This window comes from Melanotaenia boesemani, chromosome 11 (genome assembly GCF_017639745.1).
Source record: "Melanotaenia boesemani isolate fMelBoe1 chromosome 11, fMelBoe1.pri, whole genome shotgun sequence".
NCBI lineage: Eukaryota > Metazoa > Chordata > Actinopteri > Atheriniformes > Melanotaeniidae > Melanotaenia > Melanotaenia boesemani.
In genome coordinates, this window is record NC_055692.1 from 23,798,846 (window position 1) to 23,818,387 (window position 19,542).

General features: G+C 38.2%; 2 protein-coding genes across 2 annotated transcripts; both read right to left on the bottom strand.

Annotated features, from left to right (window-relative positions):
* Window positions 1–427: 427 nt before the first annotated feature.
* On the bottom strand, window positions 428–8,171 carry gins4 (GINS complex subunit 4 (Sld5 homolog)). The gene is made up of 8 exons (XM_041999098.1): window positions 7,899–8,171; window positions 7,674–7,760; window positions 6,960–7,073; window positions 4,461–4,558; window positions 3,880–3,968; window positions 3,655–3,745; window positions 3,425–3,531; window positions 428–1,638 (listed from the first exon to the last, which is right to left on the bottom strand). The coding sequence occupies exons 1-7, from the start codon at window positions 7,992–7,994 to the stop codon at window positions 3,435–3,437; spliced, it is 672 nt and encodes a 223-aa protein (XP_041855032.1). The 5' UTR covers window positions 7,995–8,171; the 3' UTR covers window positions 428–1,638; window positions 3,425–3,434.
* Window positions 8,172–8,777: 606 nt separating this feature from the next.
* arid5a (AT rich interactive domain 5A (MRF1-like)) lies at window positions 8,778–18,637 on the bottom strand. Its single transcript, XM_042000611.1, has 7 exons — window positions 18,552–18,637; window positions 17,374–17,429; window positions 14,279–14,447; window positions 14,101–14,153; window positions 13,340–13,437; window positions 13,093–13,252; window positions 8,778–12,998 (listed from the first exon to the last, which is right to left on the bottom strand). The coding sequence occupies exons 1-7, from the start codon at window positions 18,553–18,555 to the stop codon at window positions 11,778–11,780; spliced, it is 1,761 nt and encodes a 586-aa protein (XP_041856545.1). The 5' UTR covers window positions 18,556–18,637; the 3' UTR covers window positions 8,778–11,777.
* Between the last annotated feature and the right edge of the window lie 905 nt (window positions 18,638–19,542).

The window sequence follows — 19,542 nt, forward strand, 5'->3', positions numbered from 1 at the left end:
CATCTCACTCTCCAAACCAATCAGCCAAGCTTTGCAGTTCTGTGTTGTTTTAATGTTTTAGATTCAGATTTAACTGATTTTACACCACTCATAAAAACTTATTTTGGTTAAACTTACATGTGCTACTTCTATTAAACATTACTGTATTTGACTAATGAAAACAGACCAGTATGAGAGGATTTCTGTTAGCAAAGTTTTTTGTATTATCTCCTCAGTCCTGTGTTGTCTAGTGTTGATGTGTTTGAGGGAGCAAATGAGGCTCTGTTGTGTGTAATTCCATCCTGCTTTATGGAAAGTATCCCAGTCATCTCAGGCTCTATTCACAGACCTGTCAGTGGACACCTATCCCACAGCGGCCCAGGCCTGGATTCAAGCCTCTAAGCTGGCTCCTGCTCTGAAGGGATCGCTGCCCTGCAGTCCAACGGCATGTGTGACGCACGGGATGGCCGGATTACAAATCAGTCACAGTGTCATTTCACCAAGAAAGATTTATGAAATCTGTCCAAATACATCCATATGTTGAGTTACATAGAATCCATCCTACATAGTTGACACAGATTTAATGAATTTAGACATCAAATGTGATTCTTTTCTGTCTTCAAATGACCTCAAAAAGTTAAACATTCATAAGGGTTTTTGATACAATGTTGAGATATAAAAAAATGTTTTAGCTCAAATTATGTTTGGAGTAGCATTTAATAAAAAAGGAAACTCAGTTTGTCAATTTTTCTAAGGCTTTATTTTTCTCAAGTTCTTGTAAAACAATGTCAACATCGCAAGAAACACGCTTTCAATTTTAAACACTTTAATGTGGTGTTTTAACCAACAACACTGAGTGACAGGATTCATATGAGCTGGATCAGTAGTGCAAATCAAGACGACAGCGGGATGACACGCATCTTAGTTTTGACGAGCCAACTTTCTCTCGGTCCCTTATTAGTTCCAAATGCTGAGCAATCTGCATGCAGGCAAATGATAAGCACTGATTGCTTCCTCTGAAACTCTTACATAACAAGGCTATCACGATAATTATAGCTCAAAGACAATGTTCATCCCATAAAGGGTAAAGTTGAAAAGGGTATGACATACAGCTATAAATTTGAAGGGTGCATGACCAATGTCAAGACTTGCAGAATTAATATGATTAAACATTAAAACACATATGCAAGAGTGACTGTTACTCAAAGCTTTAAATCAGTTGACATTCACACATACATGCGCATGAGCACCCACGCTTTGGGATGGCAAGAGTCATGATACCAAGTACACTGATTAAATTTCATCTAGAGGTCATCAGATGCATCCCGTTAGTGAGCAGCAAAGATAAGATCAGATGATGTGTGGTTTTGATATAGTGATAAATTTAGCTGATAATATTTTCGTCTTACAAACAACATCTCCAAAATGATGGGTGTATCCCCACCGAACAAAACCCCAGCAAAAGCCGAACATGGTTCGGCTGTCACTTTTCACTTAATATAAACTAGGATTGAAACACACCAAGTCTTGAAGCCACAGTCTGTAAAATAACTGTTTGCATCAGAGAAGTTAGTCCTTATCCCAGACGACAGTGAATAAGAAGAGTGTGTCTTCCTGGAGTGTTCTCTGACGGAAAATGGATCTTTCTTTGTGAAGGTTCTGTTACAAAAATAAGCAAATGCACATTTTTATGATCTTGTGGAGCAAAAACACACTCACCAACGGACATGCCGTTGTATTATACTCAAGAATTGTACTGTAACTACAGTCAGGTCCATATAGGTATATTTGAGTACTGACAAATTTTATTTTAGCTGTTTACCGAAATATATTCAAGATACAGTTATCTAATCAATATGGACATAAAGTGCAGACTCTCAGCTTTAATGTGAGGGAATTCACATCCAAACTGAAGGAAAATTTTAGGAATTACAGCCCTTTCATGCCTTCTTTTCAAGAGACCAAAAATAATTGGATGGTTAACTTTAAAGCTATTTCGTGGGCAATTCTCTCATGAATCCATCATCAATCAAGCATGTAAAAAGGTCTGGAGTCGACTCCAGGTGTGGCATTTCTTTTTGTAATCTGTTGCTGTCAACCCACAACATGCATGAAAACAGACCTTCCTTTGGCAGAAAAAAAAGAAGAAATTCATCAGAGAGATGGCAGAAATGTTAGGAGTGAGAAAAAGAAAAGTTTTGGTTCATTCTGAGAGAAAGAGACAGCACTGTTAAGCTTGGGAGGTCAAAAAGATCTGGATAGTCATGGAAGAGAACTGACGTGGGTGTTGGCAGGATCCTTTCCATAGGGATGAAAACCCCTTCACAACATCCGGCCAAATGTAGAATACTCCAGAAAGTAGGTGTATCAGAATCTAAATTTACAATTAAGAGAAGACTTCATGAGTACAAATACAGAGGGTTCGCCACAAGGTGCAAACCATTAATCAGAGAAAGTTCAGGTTAAAATTTACTAAAAAACTATCTGAATAGGCTGACTCAGTTCTAGAACAGCATATTTTTGGACAGAAGTGTGATCAGCCTGTACCAGAATGATGGGAAGAAGAAAGTATGGAGAAGGATTAGAACAGCTTGAGATCCAAAGTGCACCACATCTTCTGTAAAACATGGTGGAGGCAGTTAGATGGCATGGGCACGCATAGCTTCCAATGGATCCAGGTCACTGGTGTTGATTGATGATGTGACAGCAGCAGCCACATGAAACCTAACAGTTAGTTACAGGGATGCACTCTCTGCTCAGATTCAGGGAGGTTGATTGGATGTCAAGTCACAGTACAGATGAGCAGTGACCCAAAACATACTGTGAAAGCAACCCAGGAGTTTATTAAGGCATATTCTGCCATGGCTGAGCCATTCGTCAGATCTTAACCTGACTGACTGAATTTCAGAGAGGGGGTGGGCAGAAAGACCCACAAACAAGCAACTGAAGACAGCTGCAGTAAAGGTCAGGCAAAGGATCACAAAGGAGGAAACCCAGAGTTTAGTGATGTTCATGGGTTCCAGACTTCAGGTAGTCATTGCCTGTAAAGTATTTATAATAAACATTTTATTTACAGAAATGTTGACTGTCCAATTACTTTTGAGCCCCTGAAATGAGACTTTGCATAAAAACGATTGCAATTCCTAAATGCTTCATAGGATATTTTTGTTCAATCCCTTGAATTAAACCTAAAACTGTGTTATTGTCCAAATATTTCTGGGCCTAGCTGTAAATGAAATACCAAGTATCATATACTACAAACATAAACACTTTTTTGTTGCCAAGAGGCAAAAAATGTGAGCTAAAAATAAATGTAGATGTCACTGCAAAGCAGTGGCTTATGTAAGATCTGCAGAAAAGAATTGCCAGATGTGTGTATGAGCATGTGCAAGGGCACTACGAGTTAACAAGAACGGTAGCACCGTGCAGACTCATTATTACTCACCTCAGATTGTTCAAATTAATTGCACAGCTCCACTTGAAACAAGTGGTGCAATGGTGCGATACCGCATCAAGTGCTGAGACCCCTCTTCAAGATCCACAACATACTCTCTGATCGAGGAGACAACCAATATATTATCAGTCGTTATAATATCCAAGCAGAAAGGTAACACTGCCACCTTCTGGATGCTAAAATGAATAACAACACATAAAAAGAAAAGAAGGATTAAGCACCTCTGATCATCTGTTTCAGGCTCAACCAAGATGTTTTCCTGCCTCTCCTTCACCCGCAGAAACACAAAGGAGTCCAAGCAGGGCTCAGGCACTGGGAATACATCAGAGCAAATGAGAATAAAAAGTTAATCAAAATGTCATACCATCTCCCATGCTTGCAAATGGAAATATTTCCAGCATGGACCAAGACAGACAGCATGTTAATAATCTTTAAAAAGCTATTACCTGCTCTGAGCATGTCCACAGACTGTAAGTTGGGGGGCATGCGCTTCAGAGCTACAGCCTTCAGGTAGGTTTCTGTGTTGGCGCAGTACCTGTAAGCCAACGTCAATTTTATTTATATAGCACATTTACTACAACTTCAGTTGTCCAAAGTGCTGTACAATTAAACAATAAAACAAACAAAAAAAAACTAATAGTAAAAATATGACCACAATAAAATAATATATAATAAAACAAACAAAAGAACAAAGTTAAAACAAATGTTAAGCTCAATTGTGTTTGTAGGCCAGTGCAAAGACATGAGTCTTAAGAAGGGACTTAAAACCAAAAAGAGTCGGAGCAGCTCCAACATGAAGCTCTGTCACCCCTGGATTTAAGCCTGGAATGTGGAGCCTCCAGAAGGAGCTGGGCAGAAGACCCCAGAGCTCTGACTGGAACATGCTGGTGCAGCAGTTCTTTCAAATAAGACGGAGCAACATTATTTAGAGCTTAAAAACAAGTAATAAAATCTTAAACTGGATCCGAAAACTAATGGGAAGCTAATGAAGACCGCGGGTTGATTTGCATCATTATAGAATACTTACTCTTTAGCAAAGGCAAACTCTTCAGGAGAAAGTACAGATGGCTCTCCTTCAACTCGAGACTTTTCTTTTTCCAGGATATGAGGGAAAAACTTCTCAATCTAGACAAAAATGGAAGAAAACTCAGTCAATTCTGTCAAAAAAAGACCAGGGGCCTCATTTATCAAGCTTGCGTAAGAACAAAAACCAGCATACGCCAAATATAGTCAACTTTTGACATTTATTAAAAACTAAACGTGACGAGAAATTGTTCCTACCTCCATGCAAACTGACCCAGGCGAACGCACAGAATATGGGAAACTGGAAACAGCGACACCAACGGTAAAGAATAAAATCAAGAAAATGCTGTGAAATGTGAGACTTTTGTGCACAATCCACTATTACCTTTCACACCACATGTTAGATATTAAAGTTGTTTGCAGAAATGAATTAAGACGCACATTCGATATTAATTCTAATAGCGTACGTTATGGGCAAAATAAACAAACAGGATTTTAAAGAAAAAAGGAGATGATATTAATAAAAACCTCAACCACTAAAATATGTTCTATCACTATGAAACAAAACGTACATGTTATAAAATCCATCCAGCTAAATAAGGCGGACAGTCTGCTGCCAGGAGGCTGAAGGTCTAGAAGTGATGCAATGCTAATGAAACACACAAGAGGTGGATTTCCTTTTATTTATTTATTTATTCTTACACAATGTTTTTTTTTTTAATTGTTGTCCCAATTTCTGTCAAGATTGTCTTTACTTCCCACAACTCCTTGTCCACCTGGTTAATAGCTGTGATTTTATCATCTGAAGAACATCTCCCGCATCAGGCCGTTTCTCTCTCGAGCCAGTGCAGAGACACTTATTCATGCTTTTATCACATCAAGATTAGATTACTGCAATGCTCTTCTTTCTGGTCTTCCAAAGAGGTACCTGAACCAGCTGCAGCTTGTACAGAACACAGCTGCACGTCTGTTGACAAAGACCAGAAAGAGGGCCCACATCACACCAATTTTAAAGTCTCTACACTGGCTCCCCGTCAGCTTCAGAAGTGATTTTAAGATTCTCTTATTGGTTTTTAAGTCTCTTAATGGTCTTAGCCCACCTTATTTATCTGATTTGCTTTTATCTTATGAGCCCACTAGACCCCTCAGGTCCTCTGGTACTGGCCTTTTAACTGTTCCCAGAGTAAAAACAAAAACCCACGGCGAGTCCTCCTTTTATTTCTATGGCCCTCGTATGTGGAACAGCCTGCCTGAGGATGTGAGGGGAGCACCTAGTGTGGATATTTTTAAAAACAGACTCAAGACCCACCTTTTTAGTTTAGCATTTTAATCATTACTTTTATTATTACTATTGTATTTATTCATTTTTTTTATTCTTAACACACAGGCTGTATTCAGCTTCTATTTATTTATCATTTATGTATTTGTTTTATCATTCTGATTCTCTTATTTCACGGGTTCTCTTATTTTATGGGTCTTAGCAATATTACTTTTATACCCAGGTTGGTTTTTAGATTGTTTTAGATTTGGTTTTACAGTGTTTTATCTCAGTGTTTCCCCACACCACTAGACCCCAGAATTTACGACAGTGTTTCCTTGGTCCTTTTAACTTGCTTTTACCCTCTGTGATGTGTGTGTGTGTTTGATGGAAAGGGGTGGGGGGGGGTGGGGCTTGCTGCTATTGGGTTGGGGTTCTGGGGGATTTTACTATCTGTAAAGCACCTTGAGTTGCTATTTTTATGTATGAAAGGTGCTATATAAATAAAGTTTGATTTGATTTGATGTGATTATGACCCTCTGCACCGTCCACCCAGCTGGAGCACCCAGCAACTAGAAAGAATATTATTTAACACTAAATAAACTGCTACCAATCTCAGCTGTACCTGTACAAATTTTTGTAAATCAAAACAAATGACTAAATTACCGGCATCATTACTGTCATTTAGCAGACACTTTCTCCAAAGCGAATCACCCATGTAAGATTCGAACTTCGGTTTCCCGTATGGGAGACGGATGCCCTACCCTACCGACTGAGATATCTAGTCGTATGTTCCAATGCCTCTGGCGGGTCTTCCCTATTGACACTGCAATGACAGCATCTGCCGCCAGCTGCCACTATTCTACCTTTCTAACACAAGTGATGCCCACGCCGTGCTCACCAATTAAACATTTTTACATTTGTCAATGTGGTCCATCAGGATCTCTGTCTCACACCCCGAAGAATTCCACTTCTTAACTCTTTTTCCCTCCTGAGACATCATCCACCTGATTACTTATAGCCACCGTGTGGGCGTGGGAAGGCGTTTCCTCACGTGCGCCCGCTTTAGAGTTGGTAAACGGAAACGGGCATGGGACATGCGTGCTCAGGTTTTTATAAATCTGAAAGTTGAAGTCCGCAGCATTTGCTTTTTGTACCGCAGACACCACCTGTAGTTTGCTTTGCTACGTACAGTTTGATAAATGAGGCCCCAGAGCTTTGTCTTACTGTCTCCACCAGACAAACCTTCTGCAGACGAGAACGAAGATAGCTGCTGAGGACGAAGCGGATCCTTTCTATTTCCATACGATGGACGCTGGCCTTCGCGTCGCCTTTCTTCACTCGTTGCAAGTTGGATTCCTGTTGGTGGAAAAGGTACAGCATTGTCATAGGTCCATAATCATTTAATTCAATATGACTTACAAAGTCTGGAAAAATATTCAGATTTGGGTAATGTTCTGACTGTGTTACTAGAATCCACTTATTGTCCAGTGTTCACCAAAGGTATGTCTTCATTATTTAAATTAAAGAAATATCTAAGAGATGATGCCGACCTCTGAATCCACAGCTTTAATGCAGTTAATGTCATGCTGGTAGAAATCAGTAAAGATTCAAATATTTATTTGTTGCACAGCATGGTAAAGTGAACCAAATTATGTCTAGGCATTTCTTTTGACACCTTTCTCAAAATTTCTAGATATTCTAGTTTTCACTTTATTTAACTCCCCTGCAGTTACAGCAATAGGTTCTCCTTAAATATAGTCATGTAAACTGCTTCAAGAATATAAAGCGGTGGGGTTTAGCTCCACCTGAATAGTAAAGGAAAATTTTGCTCAGATGATTAATCACCAGCATATTTCTAATACTTTTCATTTAAATAATTCCATATATTTTTTTTTTCTTAACCACTACAGACGTGTATTTGTGAAGATCAGAATCAGCCCCATTGCCATTAGTTACCATATGAGTCAGCTGCTCCATCACACACTCCACCACCTCTGATTTGTTCTCCAGCAGCTCCGGGGAGAACTTCTCATTCAGCCAGGCCTGCAAGTCACACAGAAGAGAACAACTATGAAAGCAGTGCTAAATGGCTATTAAATGTGGTACTCCGAAGAAGCTGCAGAAGGTCTACGGCCCTGGATGTCACTGTTAAATCGGATAATTAAGACTAACGTCGCTTACTTCTTCCAGTTTGGCGATAAGTTCCGCTGGGGTCATAACATCCTCCTGGCTATCTTGGTTGATGTCGCTGCCGTCATCAGACAAAGCGTCCGACATAGTTTTGATTTTTAAAAGCAAATGGACTAAATAGTGCTTAACGGCAAAAAAAAAACGTATGTTGAACGTACAAACTACAAGTTAAAGCTACTCAAACCAATTAATACACTCAAACTTTCAGAGCTTCGACTTCTGACAACACTACAGCAGCAACGTACGGAAAAAAACTCTTGTTTATTCGCGCCTCTGGAAGTAATCTCGCGAGAGTTATGCAGTTCGTTAACTCCTGAGTTTTGTTTGTAAGGCATGTACTGTCAAATACACGATGTGATGTATACCAGGAAATACAGTTTATCGTCGATAAACTAGAAAAGAGCATATAAGCTGTAGTTAGTAAACATTGAAGAAGACAGTTTTTTCTTTTAAAATCACGTTTCTACCTTTCCTGCCGCGGAAATCTTGAGGATGAAGGGCGCAAGGCTGCCTGAAAAAGGGAACTCAGGGAAATGGCTACGCATTGACACGGGAAGCCGCTTTCTTCACTTCAACTTTGGTAGTTTAGCCTGTGTTTCTGAACCACTTTTTTCTGAGTAAGCCTCTATTCATATAAAAATGAGAAATAATAAACCACACTAATTTCACCTTTTCACTTTTACACTAGATAGTCAAATACCACAAAACTTTAGTACTGAGATCTCCAACAATGACCAAAAAAAAAAAAAAAAAAACATGATTCTTTTAAGAACTAATGCAATATTTCCTCACCTGCATTTGCCAAGCCTCCCCTCAAGGACGAGCACCATACAATACAATGTATTCAAATAATTTTTATTCATTCATTCATTCATTCATTCAAAGGATTTTCAGTGAATGGACTTGTGTGCCAGTAACGTGTGTTTAAACATTTCTGAATGTTATTAAAAAATTACCACTGCTTTAGAAAGTGAAAGCATGGGTTATAGAGTTACATTCTACAGGGACTTACCATTGACACAGGGGTATTTTCTTGCCTCTTACTCTAACTTTAAGTTTCATAACTGAATGCCTTACTCTAACCTTTACTCTAAACCTAAAACAAAGTCTTAATCGTAATCCCTTTGTACCCATGGGGACCAAATTTTTGTTCCCACATTTACAGGAAGCCCCAAAACCTTGGCATGCAGTGAGGTTTCCGTCCCTGTCATGGTCATAAAAACAAGTTAACACACACACAACAGAAACAAATGTCACACAGGCAAATTATTACATATACATATAATAGAAAAATAAAGATATCCACAGGCATCTGCAGAATCAGCGTGTCATATTACTCTTTCTTTCAGCTCTGCTGTGCATTTAAAAAAACTGTTGCCATCTGCTTCAGTTGCCGCAGCTGTTTTAAACCATTTTGTGGCATGCAGCATAATATAATATGTGTATTTCCTCTTTCTCTTTCCTCTTCATTGCTTTTGCAACAGAGTTCTTTGTTATTTTCACCGTTGATGATCTTGCATCCGTTGTGGTACTGCCACCATAATGATGTTCAAAATCCCAGACCACAGCAGCATCCTGCAGGCCTGTCTACATCAGACCTGCAGGGTTGAAAACACCTGAGCTGCACTCACCTTTTGCAGATCAATAAAAAAGATGACAATTATAGCTCATGATATAAAAAATATATAAGAAAAGTATATTCTGAGATCTCCTGTGATATTGCTGCAGTATTTACAACCCTAATTTTCAAAAAGTTGGAATGTAAATGTTAATAAAAACAGAATACTATGTTTTACTAATCTCACAAAACCATATTTTATTTTTATAAGAACAAAATCAATGTATCAGATGCTGAAACTGAGACATTTTTACCATTACCATTTATCACTCTGCCTTGGACCGTTTTAAATGAGCTTTGGCTCAGAAAAGTCAGCAGTGTTTGTCATTTGGCTTTATGACAAATTTTTGGATTACACAGCAAACTGTGTTTACAGATCGTGAATTCCAGAAGTGTTCCTAAGCCCGTGCAGGGATTTCCAGTTATTGTAAAATGTGAAAGATATGACATTACAATGCTATAAGTTTTATTATAAAAATATGCACCCTATTGTTTTAACCTTTAAATGAGGTAACTGTGCATGCAGTAGATCAGAGATATATCTAATTTACAAAATGTGATTTAGTTGTATTTCATGCTGGGCTGAGACACGATGAGAATCTGCTGTTACACCTTGGATGACACTGTGATAATGTTGACATTGCACCCTTAAACCACACCAAGTCCTCCTGTTGGCTTTACAGAGGACAGCTGGGACATAGGTGTAACCACTAGTACATTTTAACCAAGAGCAACACAACACACGTGGATTCACTGCACATGAGCAGGTGAGGTACCATGCTCATAGCTGTCCCACATACTATTTGTACAACAATAAATCGAAGTATAACAATAATCCTCGACTAAAAGACCGGAAATGTTTCTGCTCTTGCATCTCCATGAAATGTCTTAGCCCCAATATTTTTAGGTTGCAGCAGCCTCTACATACTTTGTTTTGCATTCTTAAAATAAAACGTGGCACGTTACATGTTGTTACAATAAAGCTATCACATTATAATGTGATAGGGTCCACATTTTTTCCCAATGGGTGGTAGCGCTACACTTCCATAAAATCAAAACAACAGAAAAAAATTATATTAATTATTTTATTTTTTCTTTTGTATTTTTCTTTCATTACATTAGAAAGTAAATACAATCTGTGTATATTCTGTAGACCTTGAACCGTTTCACACGTATTTTATATTTTGGTTTAAGGTGTATATAAACTTAACTGTATCATGTTCTATAGATTTCACATACAGTACAACAAAGTATTGACTTTTTTGTTTTCAAAAACAAAGTAAAGAAACTGTGCAACCAAAGACTAATGAGATATGACTTAAGCAGACTAAATCAAACATCTTGAACTCATGTGCATGTGTTTAAGCCACCTTTATGTAGTTCAAGTTTGATCATTTATTCCTGTACTCATAATAGTGACTTTCAAAAATATTTGAATATGACCTTTCATCCATTTGCAATATAATAGTAATCAGCTGGTGCTAATGTATTTATTTATTTTATGCAGGAAATTATTAAAAGCAATCTGGCCTGACTCAGCAAAAACTGATTTTCAGCAGGTTCCTGCTCTGCAGAAACACACAGTACATCTTCAATGACAATACTATCACTCACTACAGAGTGAGAAAGCAGCAGTTGGAGGGTGCTGTGGGGGCCACATCAGTGGTCACAGCTGTAACTGTCCACCAAATGGCGGTTGTGAGTGGTTTTAAACAGTCCTGGTGATGTTATTGTTCTGATGTGATGTGGAAAGTTGTTACAGGCTTTGGTCAATACATAAAAGAAAGATTTTTTGTCCATAACAGTTCCTAAAGAGTGGCAGAAGTCTGTTTGTTACTGAGTTGGTTAAAGGATCAGATCTGGGGTTAAATTTTGGCACAAGGCAGCTAGCAGTGCAGGTAATCTGTTGAGCAGGTGATAATACAATTTTATGACTCAGTACAAAGTTCTGAAAGGTTATTGCATTTGACAGTGTCAGAGCAGAACAGGCGGGAGTTCAGCCAGGTAGCTTGTGGTAATAAAACAGCTAGAAAACAGAGCAATAGGTTTTTGGACACAGTAGGCTATTTGTTCTTTTCTTTTTTTTAAAATAGGCTAATTCTGTCATGCATGACCAAACATGCTTTAACATCACACCATAAATATGGGACTGAAATATTTCCCACTCACTGGTTCGATTTTAGCTACAGTAGGACTCATCAAAATATCTAGGCCTAGTTACCCATTAAGTAGCTGAATGTGGCAAAAGAAAATCACAACTTGTGAGGATAAATGGGATTCATGGCAGGTATGGTATATCCAGCTTGGGGATTTAGCAGAGGAATGGGGTAGGGATATGGGTACACAGTAGGCCCAATAAGGGCAGAGTGACTTAAACCCACTGGCATGTGACGGTACATTAGCGGAGATTGAGGTAGTCTCATTCTGTGGGAGAGAAATGTAGGGTGTAATGGGGGCTGCCGCCGAGAGTCCCTCACCGATTTGTCATAGCTTGACAGGACGCATGATGTCGGCAGAGTGGCAGTGGATGAAGGCAGACTATGCTGAGTTGGAGAAACTTTTTGTGGCATTGTCCTGGATCTCTCTCTCTTCTCTGCCTGATACGGCCATGGACTAATGCTGTTCAGCTTCTTACATGTCAGAGAGTTGTCCTGCTGAGGCAGCCTGTTCTGGGGAATTTTATAAGATGGTCGGATAGGAGAGGGTCGCAGAAGCTGCCCAGATTTTGGAATAACTTTGGTGAAACTAGAGGTAGATGTTGAGAAAGAGGAGGGTGAAAGGAAAGGATGTGTGAAATGTTTGGCTGTCCCTTTGTAATTAGCCTTCCAGGCAGAGTCTTTAATCTGGCCATTTACTGAGTCAGTGGTTGGTGCTAGGGAGCTGGCTTGAGATGTATCCTTATTCTGTCCTGCAGGGTCTGTAGATGTCCTTCTGCAACTCACAGACGTATTATCCTCATGTATTTTGACAGTGCCAGAACAGTTGTGGGGTACTCCTGAGCTTGGTGAAGATTTATCTCCCATTTCTACTAAACCGTCCTCTGATGAAACAGACAGAGGTGAGGGACTGCGGGAAGATGAGGACGATAAAGGAAGGGGAGAGCCATCAGAGGAGTTATCATTTCTGCTAGAAGAAGCCCGGGCTGGGGACTGGGAGCAGTGAATGACAGAAGGCCTTTCTTTGTCCTCTCTCTGAGAACTTAGTGGCATGTTAAGACTGGCCTGAGCCATTCGCTTCTTTTTCTCAAGAGGAGAGATCACCTCTCCAGTTGCAGTTGGGATATGAGAAACCCAGCGGCTGGATGCAGGGATCTGCAGAATGTGGCCGTTGACAGAAGGGCAGCAGTCGGTGGTGGTTCTGTTTGACTGAGAACAATCTGAGTGACATCTGTCAGAAGGGGCCCAGAGAGCAATATGAGGATGTATTATTGCTTCACTTTGGCAGGATGCATCTGGACTTCTTTTGGGTAGTAACTGGAATATAATACAGAGAACATTTTATCACTCAAAAGTAAAAACCAGCACAATTTTGTTATATTAGATTTCCACTAGAGGTTTTTGTTGGTACCTCAGAATCCATTTCTCTCTCTGAATGAGTCCTCTTCCTTTTCTCTTCAATCTTGTTTACTTTGCTCTCCAGATTTCTCTTGTATGGTTTCCTTGGTTTGCTCGGAGGCAAGGGTTTATCTTCCTCTCCTTTTATATGTCTTTCAAAGGGAAGCACCAACCTGTCAGATAAGTAGCATACGTCAGATTTCATTCCTAATTTAAAAAGAAAAAGGAAAAAAAAAAGTGGTAAACTGGTTTACTCTCACCTCTCATAGTGTCTTCGAGTACAAGTAGCAGCACTGGTGCTACCTGGGCTTCCTCCTAGCTCATCATACACTTTCTTCCAAAGTCGACGATCTGTCACCTGTGACAGCCGGAAAAATAATGCAGGTTTAACACACATGCATTAGCTTCATTATGCAGCAGTTCAAACTACCCACACAATTTATATACAATCTATGTGCCAAACACATTCTGTAGGAGTAAATAGATAAGTGCTCTTTAATGTGTTTGGATATCTGATGAAATATTCCAGTGTTTATTGCTCTTTTTTAGGATTTTTTTTTTAAAGTTATATTAATAAAATGATGAAAGATAACTTGTCATAATGTGGTTTGGTTGAAGCATCCCAGCTTCAACTTGTAATTTTACGTGTATCTTAAATTAAGGTTTGTGACTGATTATACTTTAAATGCAATATCCACTTGTTCTTGTAAGAAAAATAGCACTTTCATTTTGTAAGCTTGCACATTGTGTGGGCGGTCTCTATGTGGTGGTCAACTGTCGCCCTTATCTGGCTCCATTTCAATATGAGTTTCACTCTCAGAACTTGTCAACAATGGGGACATCAAAGACAACAGAGTGTGATACTCTGAGAGCTCAGCAGCTGCATTGTCCTGTTCTGTGGTAAAAGCCAGTATGATATAGTACCTGCTCGTTTTCCACTTAGAAAAACCAATAAACTCTAAAGCCTCATGCACCAGTTAAAGGTTCATGAACAGAAGGGAGAAAAAAAGAAGGAACTTACAGAATCATAGCCCCCAAGTTTATCAACAGCTTGAAAGATCCCCCAAAGATTAACTGCAAGAGGAAAAACAAACCAAAGCAAACAAAAAAACATGATTATCTGGTTATTTTCATCCCAACTCCATATAAATATTACTTCCATAAAACAGCGAGTACAGTGATGATGAATGCCAACTCACTCTGTTTAAAGCCCAGATGTGGGATCCTTTCTATGGGTGTACCTTTGTCCTTCATAAAAGAATACAAACGTGACACAAATGTTTTCTCCTCCATGGCCACCTTGTTGGGCCTCACTTCTTCCTCACATTCAGTTGTAGAGTCGTGAATTTCAATTACGCAGGGAGAAGCCTGACATTAGAAGAAAGCAGATGTCTCTGAGAAATACATCTCATCAAACTTTTCCCTCTACCGTAAATGTGATGTACCACCACACTGTATAGAAACCCGTTTTACAGTTGAAGGCATGATATGATAGATGGGGAAAAAAGAAACATAGTCATCTCATGAGACTCAAGTGTTGAAATGAAACATCAAAATCAGAGAGTAGGGTTTTACCGCTACTTTCAATAGATAACCGCTGCACATCCTGTCTGGAGAAAAAGCAGCAGACTTGTGGGGTTTTTGGTCTAGAGTTGTCAATCACCAGTATCACAAATGTCACTTTGAAAAACAAACTTAAAGTAAAAAATAAATACTGGTAACAATAAACCATATTTACTCCTAAGATTATATAATGTTTTATAACATCTGGAAAATATGTGTTTGCTGTATGTCGGTGTTTTTCTGCAGAGCTACTGAAAGTGTTGTAAGAGGGCTGATTTTAAGCTACCAAGAATTGAGGTACATCACACTTCTCAAAACTAAAGCATAAGATATTAACAATGTTAATGTTTGTGGTTTTCAAGAAAAGAGAACTAAAACAGTAAAGGCAAGCAAGATAAGAACTTCAGTAAAGAATATTTTAAAAGCAGAAGTATTAGACAGGACCTTAAAAAAAAAAAACTTGTTAATGTTATTGCATTTTCTTCATTTTAGTCAAAATGACCAAGGACGGTAAACTTAGCCCATGTTAGGCTCCTTTAGAAATTCCTGTTTTTATATTTGGGGCCTTCAAAGAGAGGTTTACTTGCATTAATATAAAACAAACAAGCTTATTTTTTGGTTTGCTGCACACTGCTGCAGCATATCTTGAAGCCTTTTGTCTAAAAAGGAACATTTAGCTCAAGTCTCTTTAAGCGTGTGTGTGTGTGTAGGCAGGCATTAAACAGTTGCGGTATGTGCTGATGTAAATATGTAACTTAAGAAAAACCCGGTTCACCAAAAAAAGCATCTCTTATGAGAAAAAAAACTCTCTGATGTGGACTCAGGTATTTTTACCTTTGCACACATTTCACATGTTGAAAAAAGTAATATAACCATAGATGGGAAAAACCTAAAAAAAGGTGATGTCCTCTCTAACTGTTCTGTTTTTTTTCTCTCTCTCTCTCTCTCTTTTCTTCTTCTTCACACGGGGAATTTAATGCAGGTGGTGTAAATTACTGGCAGTACTACAGTATTACTGTTATCATGTGGGCACTAATCAGTTTTTACTTGAATGCTTTAACAAATAGCACTACAACACAACATGTCATTGCAGGTTCACTCAATATTATTTTTAATAAGTCCAAGGCAACAGGTTAAATGTTTTCTTTGTTATAGACTATTACACCCTCTACTTTTCTGATGTAGAGTATTTTAAATCTGTCAACAAGGATATTTGAAATGAGCTCACTTTTTGTCCTGCACCCACGTAGTAGCACTGTAGTCGTATCACCGCTACATGTGGCCATTCTGCTGCTCCCAGCTAATAGCCAACAGCTCTGGCTTTTCACTCTTATCCTGCTTCAGGTATTGAGGTATAGTTACACATCTGTCTCAAGTCGCTTGTGATTGACTAGATTATTAATCAAAGTGAAATTGAAGAATTCAGAATTCATACTAGATATTCAAATGTGAACTCTCACATCATTGCTGCCCTGATCAATTTGAGCAGTCTGGATGTCAGTGGAGACCACAGTGGATGTCAATATTATACTCTGAATCATCACAGCTACACGCTTTGGCTCTCATTGTACAACAAACCAGCTCAAGGCGGTTTCATATTGAATCGAGTTCCTCTATGTGGTTCCTGGTTCCGAGAAGTAAACCTGTAAAGTGAGTAATAGTGAAGGTGCTGGGCTCTAACCCAGATAGTCCCGACTGAGTCACAGTTAAGTGGCTCCACTGCTGTTTCCAGCTAACAGCCAGCAACTCTGACTTTCCACTCTTATTCTGCATCAGAACACTTTAAGCATCTGCTTTCCCACTGCATAGATTATGTTTTTTTTCTTCAAAGGGAAATGTTTGAAAGCCATATTACATACTGCATGTATTTTCCAATCAGTGATTGGTCAATAAATGTGATACAATCTACATATAAAATGATTATTTTGCAGCTGCATCTAAAATCACTTGACTTTGAGGAGCACATCAAAAACATTTTATTGGAATCTTACATGATATTCATCATCACTGTTTTTCGGTCTGATTCACAAAAGTTTCGGGTTTATGCATCAGTGGTTGCCTACAGGAAACGTCTGTGCTAGAAGCTATATAGTGTAGCCCCTTAGTTGCATTTCTCACTCCTCACCGTAGAGCGAATATCATTGTGAAACATTCAGTTGATTTTCACCGATGAAATTTTTTGGAAAACTGTGTGGGTGATGATGTCAGTGTGTTGATATGCGATTCTCACAATGACTGTCAGTGGCGTTAAGGATTGATGCTATCTGCAGGGCAGAAGTCACCACAGAAACCACCAGGCTTTCAACTAACATCGACCTTGGAAATTTGATGAGCTAATTTGTGCTTCTCATATTGTATCGCTCACTTCAGTTACCAGAATAGTGGCTGCTAAAGTTTCTTTATGCACAATAAAATATTGAATTGTGAGAAATGCGCATGAGCTTTTTATCTCTCTAAAAATGGAGAATCACGTTTATTTTGTTACTCATTTCACAATCAGGAAAAAGATTAAACAGCTGTACACACATACACACACCTAGCACTTGTCTAGAATCTACTAAAAAAGGGAAACGAAAACACAACACTACTCATTCTGAGTAGTCCTGTCTGCAGTCATAGAATAACTGTAACTGATGGAAACTGCCCATCATGGTGCCAGAGGATCAATGTTTCACAAGTATTATGACATTTCAGTAGCAGTAACTGAAGTTTGTAACCGTTTCGGCCTTACCTTTTCTTCATCACTGACTGCTGTTTGTTGTGACGTCTCACTCTGGTCTTCTTGAGCTTCGTACAAATGACAAGGAAAAGAAGAAAAATATCAATTGGTTGTGTGAATCTAAATTCAAAGAAACCGCAATGAAAAGGCCAAACACACTCTCTTCTCAGCAAACAGTCAATGCAGAAATGACCAAATATGAACTCTGCATAATTGGTGCAACAGCCAGTTAATCGATCAGTACTCCCTCGCACATGCACACACAAAATAGTAATCTGTAGAATATATTGTTGACTGAGTGTGATATAAAAACCACAGGTTGCAAAACCACTTCCTGCTCAAGAACACAACCACTTGTATGCTGCACTGTAGAGTAATGTAACACTAAAACTACAGTATTTGGCAACTCTTGGATATAATTCCAGTGAAGCATATCACCTCGATAACAGTAGAGAACCAGTATTTAAGAGGTGGTAAGATAAAATTAGCCCTGTCACTGAAAAGAAAAAAAAAAGTGTATACTGTAATGTCATTTACATGTTCTTTGTATTTTAGAGCTTCAGTATATATTTGCTTTTCTCACACATCCTCATATTGAGGACCACTTACATTTGCATTTTTGGGGAAACTGAAACATTAATGTTGACATCTCAAGCCTGGGAGTGAGGTGTAATTCAGAAAATAAGATGTCATTCTTCACCAACTGCACCTTGTAGCCCTCCACCCACAGTGATATCATTTTTGTGCTAAACCAATATGCTTCTCTATTGAGTTCACTTGTTTCCTGTGCTGTGGCTTGAACCTTTAATTCTGCTTTCAGTAGCCTCCTACTTCTCTTTTTCACAAGATGAAATATTTTTGCCTGTACTTTTTCAGAACTTCATGTATTAAAAGACACATATGCTACGGCGGTTTGAGCCAAGACAAATAGTATTCTAATCAATAAATACCTAACAAGTTAAAAGATTGTAAAATGACTTTAATGAAAAAATTTCTAACAATATACATGAATGTAGATTTGAAAAAGCAGAACTTTTTATATACTCTACAAAGTCAAGAAAAGTGTCAATATTTAAAAGTATAGAGCTACTTTTAAAGTACCAGCCTAAAACAAACTGATTCAATAAATATGAATAGTTTGTGGTTTTAGATAAAAAAATAAAAAATAAAAAAATAAAGGCAATGCTCACCCATTTCCAGAAGTTGTCTTCTAGTCGCTGGCTTCACTGTGTTTTGTGACAGTAATTCATGCGACACTCTCTTCAGCTCAACACCACGAAATAGGAAGATGTCTCCGCAGGACAGTTTCATTGGTTGACTGATGACACCACTGCAAATGAGGCCGGGAAACTGAGTTTTTTTTTTTTTTTTTTTTTTTAACTGCTCAAGTCTCAGAATATCTGTTTTCTCTGTTTCATCTTCTGATTTTCAGATAAAAAAAAAAAAGAAAAAAGAAAACAGCAGCTGTATTTAAATTGTTGGCTGTGCTGGATTAAATCAATTTTAAGATAATCTGTCAAATTGAGCCTTCAGTGTAAAGAATATTAACTTGCTGTCTTGTGTTTATACGCTTATGAAACTAATGTTTTTTAGATTGTGTGTATTTTTGCTATTTATATTCACAATAAAAAATAACTTTAAATGATTATCAACTTTCTATTTCTTCTTCCATATTACAGTACAACAGAAAGGAAAAAGAGATGAAAACAGTACTCACTAATAAAAACAAATAGCTTCATCCTTTGTGTAACAATGTGGATGTGTTTATTTCTGACAGAACTTATATCTTGTTAAAAAAAAAACATGCGGCCACCCATGACACAGAAATGGCTCAAATTCAGCTAAATTTCTGAAATTGAGGAAGTGAAAATAGCACTCAACCAATGTCCAAATAAAGATTTAAATGCTTTAAAATGTCACAACAGTTCCTGGATGTCTACTCAAACAATAATTTTTAAAACTCTTAAATAAAGGAAGTAAAACTACAACACTTACAATCAGAGTGATATTTCTATAAGGTTTTATTGTGCATGAGGGGTGTTAAAAATGCATGAAGAAGGAGATTATTTGCTTGCATATAAAGTATAACATTTATAAATTGTCACAACAGATTTGCATTTGGAAACATATTTCTTCTTTAACCATTTAAAACCCAAGCTGGCCATTTTGGAGACCTCATCT